The sequence below is a fragment of the Miscanthus floridulus genome, chromosome 16 (assembly GCF_019320115.1).
Source record: "Miscanthus floridulus cultivar M001 chromosome 16, ASM1932011v1, whole genome shotgun sequence".
NCBI classification, from domain to species: Eukaryota; Viridiplantae; Streptophyta; class Magnoliopsida; order Poales; family Poaceae; genus Miscanthus; species Miscanthus floridulus.
Genome location: NC_089595.1, coordinates 86,336,390 through 86,350,447, shown reverse-complemented (window position 1 = coordinate 86,350,447; position 14,058 = coordinate 86,336,390). Strand labels below are relative to the sequence as shown.

General features: G+C 48.1%; 1 protein-coding gene across 2 annotated transcripts; it reads left to right on the top strand.

Annotated features, from left to right (window-relative positions):
* The first annotated feature begins 759 nt into the window (after positions 1–759).
* LOC136511762 (uncharacterized) lies at positions 760–4,804 on the top strand. Of its 2 annotated transcripts, none has more exons than XM_066505795.1 (6): positions 760–1,121; positions 3,264–3,390; positions 3,893–4,035; positions 4,222–4,284; positions 4,375–4,440; positions 4,553–4,804. In XM_066505795.1, the coding sequence occupies exons 1-6, from the start codon at positions 951–953 to the stop codon at positions 4,628–4,630; spliced, it is 648 nt and encodes a 215-aa protein (XP_066361892.1). In that variant the 5' UTR covers positions 760–950; the 3' UTR covers positions 4,631–4,804. The 2 variants fall into 2 exon arrangements, with proteins under 2 accessions (XP_066361892.1, XP_066361893.1); XM_066505796.1 differs by lacking the exon at positions 760–1,121 and adding an exon at positions 1,139–2,488.
* The last annotated feature ends 9,254 nt before the right edge of the window (positions 4,805–14,058 follow it).

The window sequence follows — 14,058 nt, the reverse complement described above, 5'->3', positions numbered from 1 at the left end:
GCGGAGCGGAGAAAAGCGGATCTCAGTGATGGTGAGTGGAGGTGGGAGCGGAGGTAGAGGAGGGGAGATCCGCATAGCAGGAGAACGGATTTATTTTATTCATACTGACCATGGCAGAGACGTTGTCGACGGCGAGGAAGATGCCGAGGAAGGCCGCAGCAGCGACGGCGACGACGGCGACAACTAGGCAGACACCCATCTCGGGGACCTCTACGGCTACTAGCTACTAAGTACTTGGAAGGGGGCCCCACTCCTTGCCGCTGTGGCGAGCTCGCCGGAGACGGGAGGGAGGGGTCCGACGGGATCTAGATCTGGGGCGCGAGGGCTCGAGGAGAGGGAGAGAAGTTCCATGCCCAGATTTGAGTGCAGTAATCTAGTTGGCCATCAGCACGCGGTCTAGCAAATCCAGTCCATGCTTCTCCCTGCTTTGTCCGGGTACGAAATTCAAAATCATTCGAACAAGGGCCTGAATAAATGACTACTTCCTCCGTTTTACTAAGTTATTACACATTTTAGCTTTTTTTTAGATATTCTCAGTGTTAAGTTATTAGACGTATTGGCTTTTTTTAGACATATACACATCTAAATACATGGGAAAAAACGAATCTTAAAAGCCACGCGTCGCGCTCCCACTGGGTGGCGCCTGCGCACCGGGATGCATAGCAGGCAGGCGGTGTAGGGTACTAGCAGCAGGCCAGCAGCACAGGAAACACGAAAAGCAAGAAAGTCACACACTCACACGCATCCGCAGCACTCTCTCTCTCTGCTTCAGTGCGCGCAGCGCGCTCAATTCCCCCCCCCCCCCCTAGCGCCTCCACCCCACCAAACCGGTTCAGCCGGGCCTAAGCCCCCAACACCCTGCTTCCAGCCTCAGAGCAAACCACCGCGCCTGAATTGGGCCGCAATTTGCGGAGGATTCGCGGCAGGTACGGCGGTGATCCGTTGGCGAGATGATTGCGGCTGTCAACCGAGTGCCGGCAGGCTGGGGCGAGGATGAGATGTCTGTGCTGCCGCGGCATACCAAGGTGGTGGTCACCGGCAACAACCGCACCAAGTCGGTGCTCGTGGGCTTGCACGGAGTCGTGAAGAAGGCCGTCGGCCTCGGAGGATGGCATTGGCTGGTAATTCGCTGCTTCCGCCTTGCAATTGCCGATTCTTTGATCCCAGATCTTGTTTTGCTGCAATGCGAATTGCTTTTCTAGTTGTCAATTTTGGGTTTTAGTTGCTCTAGGGTTTCGATCAGGTCCGTGTTTGGAGGATTTACCCTGATTTAGCTCGGATTGCTAATCTGGATTAGTTTATTGAAGTTCAGATCGATCTTGTTTTCTTTGCCTTTTTTTTTCTAATTCTATGTTTAAATTATTGCTGCACCGTTGTACCTTGCAGTTTGATTCAGCATTGGACTATTCCTAATTTCTCTCCATCTAGATTGGAGTATTGCCATTAAATTTATTCCCAAGATTATCTAATCTCAATTTTGCTGTTGAAACTTTCCCAAGCTACTTGCAGTTATTCAAACGAAAACTCAGATCTTGGTTTCTCACTGTCACTGCATTGTCCGTGGTCCTGATTGAACTACAGAGTTTCATTTTGGTTGATCTGCATTTGAATTGGGCTGTCTGCATCAATTGTGAAACTCGTGGCCGTGGATCATTATTGCTTGTTGCGTTGGATGTTTTAGGTATCTAGATTTGAGTCCTTGGGTCTTTTTAGGGTATTTGGATTGAGCTGAAGAAGGCCGTCGGCCTCAGAGGATGTCATTGGCTGGTAATTCGCTGCATCCACCTTGCAATTGCCGATTTTTTAATCCCAGATCTTGTTTCGCTGCAATGTGAATTGCTTCTCAAGTTGTTAATTTTGGGTTTTAGTTGCTCTAGAGTTTCGATCAGGTCCGTGTTTGGAGGATTTACCCTAATTTAGCTCGGATTGCTAATCTTTCAGATCGATCTCGTTTTCTTTTCCTTTTAATTCTGGGTTTAAGTTATTGCTGCACTGTTGTACCTTGCAGTTTGATTCAGCATTGAACTGTTCCTAATTTCTCTGCATCTAGGTTGCAATACTGCCATTAAATTTATTCCCAAGATTGTCTAATCTCAATTTTGCTGTTCAAACTTTCCCCAGCTACTTGCAGTTATTCAGACGAAAACTCAGATCTTGGTTCCTCACTGTCACTGCATTGTTCGTGGCCCTGATTGCACTGCAGAGATTCATTTTGTTTGATCTGTATTTGAATTGGGCTGTCAGCATCAACTGTGAAACTCGTGGCCGTGGACCATTATTGCTTGTTGCTTTGGATGTTTTAGGTATCTAGATTTGAGTCTGGCTGTAGTCCTTGGCGTCTTTTTAGGGAATTTGGATTGAGCTGCGTTTCTTTGGAATTTCTGGAGGCAGCTCTAAAATTATTTGTTCCTGTATGCGTCTCGATTTGAGCCTTGCCACTCAGAACTTGGGAGGATATTCTGAGGAATGCCTGCAAGTTGTACGCACGGTATCATTATTTCACTGTTCCTTGCATTGTGCCAACACAATGTATCGGCTTAGTCTTAATTTGATTTTAGATTTATCCTTTCTGTTTTTGTTTTGCAAAATAGTTTATTTAGTATTTATCCTATCCAATCACTCATTCAAGCAACCATCATTGTCTCGACGAGCTATTGAGTTCACACCCCTCTGATCTGAACTCTTTACAGCCAAGCCTTGACAGTACGAATTTTTGGGTAATTAACAATATTATATTATGTGAGCATTTTTTGGTTTAATAATGCTATGCTAGAGTCGTAGGTCTGTAGATGAAATCATGTTTTGCTGATTTCCAGCGATATGTCTGGTTCTGGTTCCGAACTTCCAATATACAAACTGCTTAGGTCACTATCTTATGCATTGGCTAATTAGATGTGCATTGATTAGACATCTCATCTCACGTGATATTTTGGCCCTATTTGGCTGACTGTTCTTGTTTTATTTATCTATATGACACCACCATAGGTTATCCTCTGGGTGTTTGGATCCCACCACCCTCAGCACGCGCGCCACCACTCATTGCTGTTTTAATATTTATTCGTTAGGCCTTTATAGCCATTTTATTCCTGAATATACACAACTCGAAATGGGGCAATCATAGGATGCTTTTGTGCTAAAATTTGCTTTCAAATAAACTTGTCAATTGTCATGGTAGAAGTCACTAACTTTTATCAAATGATATTGGCTTTAAGTTTGCGCTTATATTCCTAAAAACCTGATGTTCACCTGCTCTCAAATTCCAGGTTCTTACTAATGGAATAGAGGTAAAGCTGCAGCGTAATGCTTTAAGTGTGATTGAACCTCCGACTGGCAACGAGGATGATGATAAATTTGTTTGTGAAAACATGCAGTGGAATAGTTCAGATATGGGTAAGATACCAGGATTTTTCATTCACAAATCACAATGCTTTGTCTGTTTCACAGTTCGTGTCTAGAACTGTTTCTTATATAATGGATTCCCTGCGTTTCATTTCAACTCAAGAAAGCATAGATCTTGGTTTTATTTGTAAAGTAATTCATTCTTGGAGACGGAGTATTACTCACTCTGTGCTAGTTTCGTCAATCTTCTACAGAACTGGTCATATGTTTTGGATTGCACAATTCAGCAGCAGAAGTAGAAAAAAAAAATCGAAATACAGTCAGATCTATCCAAGACAAACACAAAAGTTCTAGAGACAAATAATGCTCCTTATAGGGACTAGCATTGCATTTGATTAAAGAACGTCTGAAAAACATCTACATGCCATTAGGTCACAGATCTGTACAGATTGAATTTAGTTTGAGGCACCGTTTTCTTGGTTCCTAACCATGTCCTGCAACTTGGTTATACATGCGTCTGAAATACTGCCTTCTTTAATCTTCTTTCTTGCAGCCTCCGATGATGCACAATCACCAAAGCCACAGCGGTCAAGGAGCAGGCAGCATAGGGGTTTCCACAGAAAATCCCTCAGCCGTTCAATGTCATGTGACTCCCACTCCAAGACGTCTGTGTCATCTTCCTCAAGAGCTCACACGGTGCGACTTTCGCTTCCTTTGGTTGTGGACTTGATATCATTTGGTTGGAATCCAACAATCACTTTACAGTAATCTGTGTAGATGACTTTATATGTAGTTTTGCTCTCAGTCGTTGCTCAATTATTTTTGGACCACATTGCTTTTGCAGCTTGTATCTAAACATTCTTTTGACTGGTAACACTGCAGAAAGTTGACCTGAGCAAGCTAGAACTGACTGCACTGTGGAGATATTGGCGCCACTTCAATCTCGTAAGTAGAGCTCAAATTCCTAGATAAGGCCCTACTATCAACTGCTCCAATTATGCTTCGTTGTTCTAACTGACTGCATTTGCTGAACAGGATGCATGTCCTAATCCATCCAGGGAGCAGTTAGTTGATGCTGTTCAAAGGCACTTCACGTCCCAGGTTGGTAAAAACAAATTAAACTTCTGACTCCAGTAACTTGCATCATTATGCTGTGAGGTCCTGACAATCTGTTTTGCTGTGATAATCCAATTTGCTTTTGCCCATGCTGAAGCAATTGGATGAGTTGCAGGTCATTGTCGGCTTTGTGCAAGCTGCAAAGAGGCTGAAGACAACTATGAAAGTGGCCTGACAGTGAAGCCTGAACTTCAACTAACAGATTCAAGATAGGATGCAGCATGTTTGATGAATGTTGCCGTGCTATGTAATATATATGCATGAAGTTCTTTAGATTCAGGTGGCTAGTTAATGGACAACTAGACTATGTTAGCCTCATCTGATGTAGATATGCAGTATCCTGTCTAAAGATGTTTCAACCTCTAGCTCAGCTCTTTCCTGCTGACTGGATGTGGATTGAAATGACAAGTTTAAAACAAGTTCTTTAGTCATCCTTTTCAATGTTTCACCATTATATTAAGCCCATGTTTTGCCCAAATTGCATGCAGAACTAATCAGGAATGCAGATTATGGTGGCTAGAAGTGCCAGAGAATTACCGAGTCTCATGGTAAAACCCTTCTGCAATAGTAGCCGACAACTTTTTAAGTGAGCCTGTGGAAAGACTGCTGAGTAATGGCTTGATAAAAGCAGTAGCACCAATCTTCATCACGTTTGTAGCAACCTCGAACAGTTGAATGCTTTTGGAAGGTGAGTTGCAGTTAGCACCAAGACAAATCGATCACCATAAGAGAAGCTATTAGTCCTGTGACAGCAAACATCACATGGAATAAATTGGGGTCATTTAAAGTAAGAGCAATATGACCATTGTAATAGCATATGAACCTGTCCGTCACTGGTTTACTTCGAGTATGCTAACTGGTTTTCTGTTTGAGAGTAATCATAACTACGGTAGATTTACTTAGGACAAAACAATGGGGATAAGACACGACAATGTTGATGCTCTAATCTCAAGAAAACAAAAATATCAGCCATCTTATGGCCTATTTGAGTAAATGGAGAATGAACTATTTCCCCTCCAATCCTTCCCAATACATATGGATTGGACGGGATTATTTTGTTTCCAAACGATTCCTAATGTTGCTGGATACCTAGGAACACCATCATGTAAAGCAGAACAGAAAGAATGCTTCCATAATGGAGTGTTTGGGTTTGGGAATCAACCCATTTTAGATGGGGTGATGCATCATGAGTTTATTCCTCAAATTTAATGGAATGACCTCATTCCTCATACTAGTGCTAATTATTAGCTTGTGAGGAATGAGGTAGTGATGGATCAACTCATTCCATTCCACAAACCAAACAAAATACTAGAGATTGAGATGATGATGGACAACTTCATTCCACAAACCAAACACCCCCTAAGTGATACGCTGATTTCCAATTTGCTTAGAAATTCTTCAAGTAAAATAGCTCCAGATTTTTCATATTTTGAACAATGCATCTAAATTATCTTGCATAACCTGCCTTTTCTACTACAGAACAAGTCTTGATACCAAACATAGATCTCACAGAATTTCTACATATGGCATAATGTAGATGGCGCATCATGCTACATTGCTACTACTGATAGAGGAATGCCAATAGGCTTAGATTCACTTAATGATGAGTTTACAAGAGTATTACATATATATAGAGAGGCTAAGAGAGACTAAGCTAGAGAGTTAAGAGGGGGGAGAATCCCAGGCAGCATGCTGGGAGTTCCTAGGCAGCACTAGGTAGAAACCCAGGAGGCAGCCGATACATAATAAATGAAAGAGGGAATAAATACTCTAACACCCCCCGCAGTCGGAACGTCGTTAGAACGAACGTTCAGACTGGAGCGAAAATCCATGAAAACAGAAGAAGGAAGACACTTGGTGAAGACATCGGCGAACTGCGATGTGGTGGGAACGTGAAGTACACGGACAGCCCCAAGGGCAACCCGTTCCCGGACGAAGTGAAGGTCGATTTCCACGTGCTTGGTACGCTGATGCTGAACGGGGTTGGTGGAGAGGTAAACGGCGCTGACGTTGTCGCAGTAGACGAGGCAGGCAGATTCCATAGGATGATGTAGTTCCTGCAGAAGTTGCCGCAGCCAGGAGGCTTCGGCGACGCCGTTGGCAACTGCTCGGTATTCGGCCTCGGCACTGGACCGTGAAACAGTGGGTTGGCGTTTGGAAGACCAGGAGATGAGGCTGCCACCGAGGAAAACAGCATAGCCGGAGGTGGATCGTCGGGTGTCAGGGCAGCCAGCCCAGTCAGCGTCGGTGTAGACGATGAGCTGAGTTGGGGAAGAGCGGGGAATGACAAGACCAAAGCTGAGAGTGCCCTGAAGGTAGCGAAGAATCCTCTTGGCAGCAACAAGATGAACTTCCCGAGGATCATGCATGTGCAGGCAGGCTTGTTGAACAGCGTATGTGATGTCGGGCCAGGTGAAAGTGAGGTACTGGAGGGCGCCCACAAGGCTGCGATATGCTGTAGGATCAGCAACAGAGGGGCCGGCATCAGCAGAAATTTTGGCACAAGTGTCAACAGGGGTGGAACAAGGCTTGCAGTCGCTCATGCCATGACGAGCAAGAATGTCCAGAGTGTACTGCCGCTGTGAGAGAAAGAGAGTGTCCTTCTGTCGTTGAACTGCCACGCCAAGAAAATGGTGCAAGGAACCAAGATCCTTCATGGCAAATTCTTTCTTCAGTGCATTGATCACCCGGTGCAAGAGCGGTTGAGAGGAGGCTGTAACAACAATGTCATCCACATATAGGAGCAAGTAAACTGTCTCGGTGCCGCGGTGATAGATGAAAAGAGAGGTGTCGGACTTAGCTTCAATGAATCCCAGAGAGAGCAGACAAGCAGCAAACCGGCTGTACCACGCGCGCGGTGCTTGCTTCAAGCCGTAGAGGGACTTGTTGAGCCTACAGACATGTTCAGGAAGAGCAGGATCGGCAAAACCAGTGGGCTGAGAGCAGTACACCGTTTCTGACAATGTCCCGTGAAGGAAAGCGTTCTTCACTTCAAGTTGATGGATCGGCCAGTCCCGAGAATGAGCCAAAGTGAGGACGGTGCGAACAGTGGCTGGCTTGACGACAGGGCTGAAGGTCTCGTCGTAATCAATACCGGGGCGTTGTGTAAACCCGCGAAGTACCCATCGAGCCTTGTATCTTTCCAGGGAGCCATCAGCATGGAACTTATGTTTGAAAATCCATTTGCCGGTGACCACATTCGCCTTGGCAGGGCGAGGGACGAGATCCCAAGTGTGGTTGTCCAAGAGAGCAACATATTCTTCTTCCATAGCCCGACACCAATGATGATTGGTAAGAGCATCACGATAGGACCGCGGTAGCGGGGACAGAGCCTCAGTGTGTAGGGCAAGACGGGGCTGCTGGTACCCAGACTTCCCACGAGTCGCCATGCCATGAGAATTGGCGACGGGTGGGATGGGAACAGCGCCGGCTGGAAGTGGAGGACCACTCTTGACAAAGCACGGTGGAGATGGAATGATGCCGGAGCGTCGAGGAGGAGCCACAGCAGGGGACTCTGGTGGCGAGCTGGGTGTCAGGGCGCGCCTGGTGTAGACATGAACGATGGGTGGTTTGTCGAAGTAGGAGGCCGGGGGCGCCGGCACAGGGGGCATCAGGGACACCGATGCAGGGGCGGACGTCAAGGGGGCACCTGCACAGGAGGCGCCGTGGATGTCTGCAGGAGGGGCGCCGTGGGCCGGGACGTCGGTGTGCCTGGGGCAGGCACCGAGATGACCGATGGCCGGGGCACGGGGAAACCCGGTGGAGGTGGTCGGACACCTGCGTGCCAGTCCCGGCATCGGAGTGACCGATGGCACAGGCTGGGAGGGGGCGCGTAGAGGCACAGGTGCTGGCAGGGGGCCTGCGCTCCCAGGGATACCTGCAGGAAGAAGGGAAACTGACGGGGAGTCGTCATCAGTTAGAAAATCGAGCTCGTGGGTAGGTGGTGAGGGCCGACAGAGGGAGAAAGGAAACGTTGTTTCGTCGAAAACAACGTGGCGAGAGATGATGACACGGTTGGTGGCGAGATCGAGGCACCTGTAGCCTTTGTGATCGGGAGAGTAGCCAATGAAAACACATAAAGAAGAACGCGGGGCGAGTTTGTGAGGAGTGGTGACGGTGAGGTTAGGGTAACAGGTGCAGCCAAAAGTCCGGAGGTCATGATATGAAGGATGAGTGCCATAGAGCGCGAAGAAAGGGGTGCTCATTTGTAAAGTTTTGGTGGGGAGGCGATTGATGATGTGAGTGGCAGTGGCAAGGGCATCAGCCCAATAGGAGGGGGGCATGGAAGCTTGGAAGAGCAAGGTGCGGGTGACATTGTTGGTGGTTCGAAGCATGCGCTCGGCTTTGCCATTTTGCTGCGAGGTATAGGGGCAAGACATGCGGAGAGAGACACCTTTAGCAAGAAAGAAAGCATAAGACGCAGAGTTGTCAAACTCACGGCCGTTGTCACACTGCACGGATTTGATGGTGCAACCAAACTGGGTGAGTACATAGGCGAAAAAATTAGTGAGGACAGAAAAAGTGTCAGACTTTAAACGAAGAGGAAAAGTCCAAAGAAAATGAGAGCAATCATCAATAATAACGAGATAATATTTAAATCCGGATACACTGATAATTGGAGAAGTCCATAGATCACAATGGATTAACTCGAAATTATGAGATGCTCTTGACAAGGAACTAGTAAAGGGTAAGCGGACATGGCGCCCAAGCTGACAAGCGTGGCAGAGGGAGTCATCATCGGGGTTGCTGGAGATAATTGAAGAAGAACGGGCGAGGCTCTGAAGAGTGGCCTTGCCGGGATGACCGAGGCGACGATGCCAAGTAGCCGGGGAGGGAGTGGCCACAAGAGCGCAGGAACCGGAGGGTGACGACGGGAGCTGCAGGGTGTAGAGGGGCCCAGAGCTGTTACATCGAAGGAGGACGTTCCTGGTACGGAGATCCTTCACAGAAACACCAAGTGGGTCAAACTCAACAGAGACGAGATTATCAGAGGTGAACTGTCTAACAGATAGAAGGTTTTTAATAATATCAGGAGCTATAAGAACGTTGTTGAGATGAAAGGGACCAGGAAGAGTAGAGTAGCCAGTGCCAACGACCGGTAAGGTGGCACCATTGCCTACCACAATGGAGGAAGGAAAAAAGGAGGATGGCGACACGGTGACCATACCAGGGTTGGAAGCGATGTGAGAGGTGGCGCCCGAGTCGACAACCCAGTCCGAGGAACTTGGTGGCGGGGTGAGAGTAACGGTGCTGAAGGCGTTGGCGAGGGACTGGGGATCCCATGGTGACCATGCAGAAGGGGACGGCAGGGTGGGCGCCTGGTAGTACGCTGCAGGCGCTGGAGGACAGTAAGCTCCAGGAAGAGGCATGCCCGTCATTAGAGCTTGCTGGGGCGACGAAGATGGGCCGACACAAGGTGGTGGACCGCGAGGACCACTGTGGGCGGACCCTGGCCACATATGGATGGACCCGGTCCATGGGTTGAGGATGGAGGGCCACTGTGATCCGCCTGGCGATCCGCCTTGGCCACGGCCGCCGCGACGACACCGGCCACGGTTGCTGCCAGGTGACACCCCCCCCCCCCCCCCGGCAATCTGTAGAGGGCGCGGGAATGCCGGCCCAGATGGTGACGAGGCAGGAGGCTTGCTGGACGAAGAGGCGAGGAGAGCTGAGGGAGGCGCCGAGGGAGGCGCCATGTTGAGCTCGGCCAGGCGGAGGTCGGCACGGACGTCAGCAAATGAAGGGAACGGCCGTTGTCGCGTGACGAGCTGCGACATGAATTGGAAGCGCTCGTTGAGGCCACGCAAAACATTCAGCACAAGAGTGCGGTCGCTGATGGGCTCGCCAAGGTCAGCAAGTGCATCGGCCATACTCTTCATCTTGCGGCAGTAATCATCGATGGAGAGGATGCCCTGGGAAAGGGTGCGAAATTCGGCGTCGAGGAGCATGGCGCGAGACTCGCGATTGTTCAGGAACTGCTGCTCAATCCCGAGCCAAGCCGCCCGAGCAGTGATGCCGTCACGCTCGTGGATGACATCCAGGAGGTCGGAGGAGATGGTGTTGAAGAGCCAGGAGACGACCACACAGTCCATGCGTGACCATGTCGGGTCGGCGAAGCGGGAATCGTCACTGAGGACGTGGTCCTTCAGAGCGAATCGGCCGAGGGTGAGAAGAATGTAGCCGCGCCACTTGGAGTAGTTAGAAGACTGCAGATCAAGAACGATGGGGATCAGGTTCTTGATATTCTGGACAGCGGCGGCCTGGCTGTGTAGATGAGTAATGGCCGCAGCTTCGGAGCGGTCGTCGTCACCGTCCACGGTGTTGTCGTCCCGGAGGGGTTCCGGGCGAAGACGCTCACGGAGGGCAGCGGCCTGTTGTTCCAGGATGTCAGCCTGCGCGCGCTCTTGTTCAAGAGCAGCAGCGGCGGCACGGACGCGTTCCTGGGCAGCGGCGGCTGACTTGAGAAGGTCAGCCTCCTCCTAGAGTTGTTGACTGCGCTCGGAGTTGGTGATGCGCAAGGAGGTGGCCTCTTCTTCCAGCGTCTTGGCGGCGGCGAGGGCTTCGTCGCGAAGCTGAGTCGCGATGGACGCTGCCGAGGCGCCTGAGGTTGAGCCGCCGGAGGCCATTGGCGCGGCAGCCGTCAAGATGAGGCACGGCAGCCGAAGCAGAGGCGCTGCAGCCGTCAAGATGAGGCGCGGCAGCTGAAGCAGAGAGAGAGGTGGGCGGAAGTAGAGGGGTGGGCGGGAGGTGGAAAGGCCCAAGACTGTGATTAGTCTGATACCATGATAGAGGAATGCCAATAGGCTTAGATTCACTTAATGATGAGTTTACAGGAGTATTACATATATATAGAGAGGCTAAGAGAGACTAAGCTAGAGAGTTAAGAGGGGGGAGAATCCCAGGCAGCATGCTGGGAGTTCCTAGGCAGCACTGGGTAGAAACCCAGGAGGCAGCCGATACATAATAAATGAAAGAGGGAATAAATACTCTAACAACTACTTTATTGATGAGACAATGGATGCTTCCTAATTTGTAAAGAAGTTCAATAATAAAAGGGCATTGCTCTTGCCCAATTCCTGTAAAACAAAAGAAGTTAATCCTTGTTGGATGATAAAGCAAGGTATAGTTTTATTGGTGATTAGCTTAGTACTTCACTTACCTCTATTTGTTGATCCAGGCTTCCGGGACACTGGATGCTTCCCCACAATTACCAAAACATGGTACTTTCTAGAAGTTCCTACAAATTTTCAAATTTATATTGATTAACTGCAGTTCCCATGTGACATTATAAACAACCTTGCAACTAATTGAAGGATGCACAGACCATGAAACGTCAAAATCAACACAAGTTTTCTAATCATTTAGGAGAACTCATGATAGGTAAGGTTATCCTATCATATTTACCATACTGGCTAGAAACAGAAGCAACAGTTCTTCCAAAGGTGAAGTGAAAACGGTTGAGGAAAGGAAGTCGACGAAATCTTATTTTCCACTCTCTGGAAAAAATCTGTTTTTTAAGTTTGTCTTAAACTTTAGGGTAAAGCACATTTTACACCCTCAAACTGTTGCTGAAGTATAATATTTACATCCAACAGCCCTCAACTACTGAAACCGGCCAAATTGCCCTACTGATCCCATTCAAAGGATGTTTTCCAGTGACGTGGCACTGACAATGAATCAGTTTGACATGTAAGCGCTTATGTCACTAATCACCCCCAGCGCGCGCGCACAGCACGCGCGGTGGTGATAAATCAAAGTAAATAGCAATAACAAATATATCCTTAGGGGAAACAGAAAGAGATAAACCTTGGAGATCCAGGAGTGATGTGGATGACTGGATCGTGAGATGGCAAATTCCAGTGGCATGGACTTGCAGACTTACAGCTAGTTTAACTCTTAAATGGATTTTCTTCCACAAGAACAGTAAGGGCATCCTCAATGGAAATCGCCCGCTGTTAGGTATTTAAGCTCCACGTCACCATGTAGGACCCACATGTAAGTTTTTTTTTTTTCCCGTTCTCTCCAACCGCATCTCTATCCCATCGTGTGAACCCAGGCCAGCAAGCAGATTTGCTCTGCGCCGCTGCTGCCGGCCCCATCGCCGCTACAAACTAGGACGCCAGGTGGGCCGGCCTTGTCTCTTCTTGCACCGCCACTCATCGGCCACGTCTCCTCCCGCGCCGCAGCACTCCCGGACCCGTGCGCCATCAGCCTTGTCGCTCGCTCCACTCTCATAGCCATTTTGCGGAAATTTGGATTCATGGCTGGGGCACGGTGATGGTAGGGCGCCCGCGAGCACGCGCCACCCAGTTGGTGGTCACCCATGTGTACCCGCCGTCGGCTGCTAGTCCTCCGGAGAGCACGCACCAGCGTTTGGATCCACTGCCAGGATTAGTCGAGCGAGAGCCGAAAGGGCGCTGCTGGAGTCTGGTTCGCTTTCTTCCCACATTCTACCTGATCTTCTCTCACCTTTTTTCTTTGAGCGAGACCAGCGATGAACAAGTCGCTAGCAAGGTTATTTTTCCGTTTTCTCTCACATCCACGTCGATGAGAATCCAAGTGAGCTGGAGACTTCGACAATTGTTGGGGACGCCCTAAGCCAAAATCAGGATTTCCAATTTATTGTAGTTTTGCACTCATTTCCAAGCCATTCCTTAATTTCACTATCCATAGTTTTCCACAGCATGGAGCTCCAATTGTACAATTTAGAGATGAATCCATTTTCTTATTTGATTTCATATCACAGCAAATATGAAGGGGCATGTGTTACCTTCAAGGCTGAGGAAGGATGATGGAACGATTGTGCTAATGATAAGAACATTGTATATCAATCCATCTTGAAAAATCACCCGTGAATGCTACAAAACAGATGGTTACATAAGGTATCTTCAGGTGAGCGCTGACCATGATACTGAAGATGCCATTGCATATTCATTCTTTCTCTTCGGTAGTAATCTGATTCCTGTTTCAGGCCAGCCTTTTGTAAGCCATGTATCAGGACTTCATATGTACCCAAGCAAGCAGATATTCTATTAGTTCTCATTTGTGTGAATACATCAAGAGCACCGTCAACTTTGCCAGCTTGAAAATAGGCATTGATAAGGGCTGTGTACGAAACTACATTCTTGTCTGCAGTCAACATTCCAAAAATATGAGCTGCGCATGCAGACTGCGCAGCATAGCCCAATCTGAGTATTAAAACAGATGATAAATATGTCCCAAGATTGCAACCAGATTTAATCAATTCCTCAACAATCTCTAAGACTAAATCAAATGACCCAGTTCTGATGTACTGACCAAGAAGAGAACAATATGCAGACCTACCAAGTTCACAGCCTACTCCTAAACCATAACACATAACTGCGAGCCCACAAGACGGTTTACGGTCTGCACAGCTGGCCTCAATAACATCAGACAGGATATGGGTCTCCATTTTCACATTCTTTGGGGCCATTTGGTTAACCATTTGTTCTATAGCAGACCATTTGTTTGCAGACATAAGGTGGAGAATAATACTTCTATCAGTAAGATAGCCTTGATCAGACAATATTGGATCATTTTCAATGCCTTCATATGAAAGGTGAGGGTTTACTTCCCGAAGAA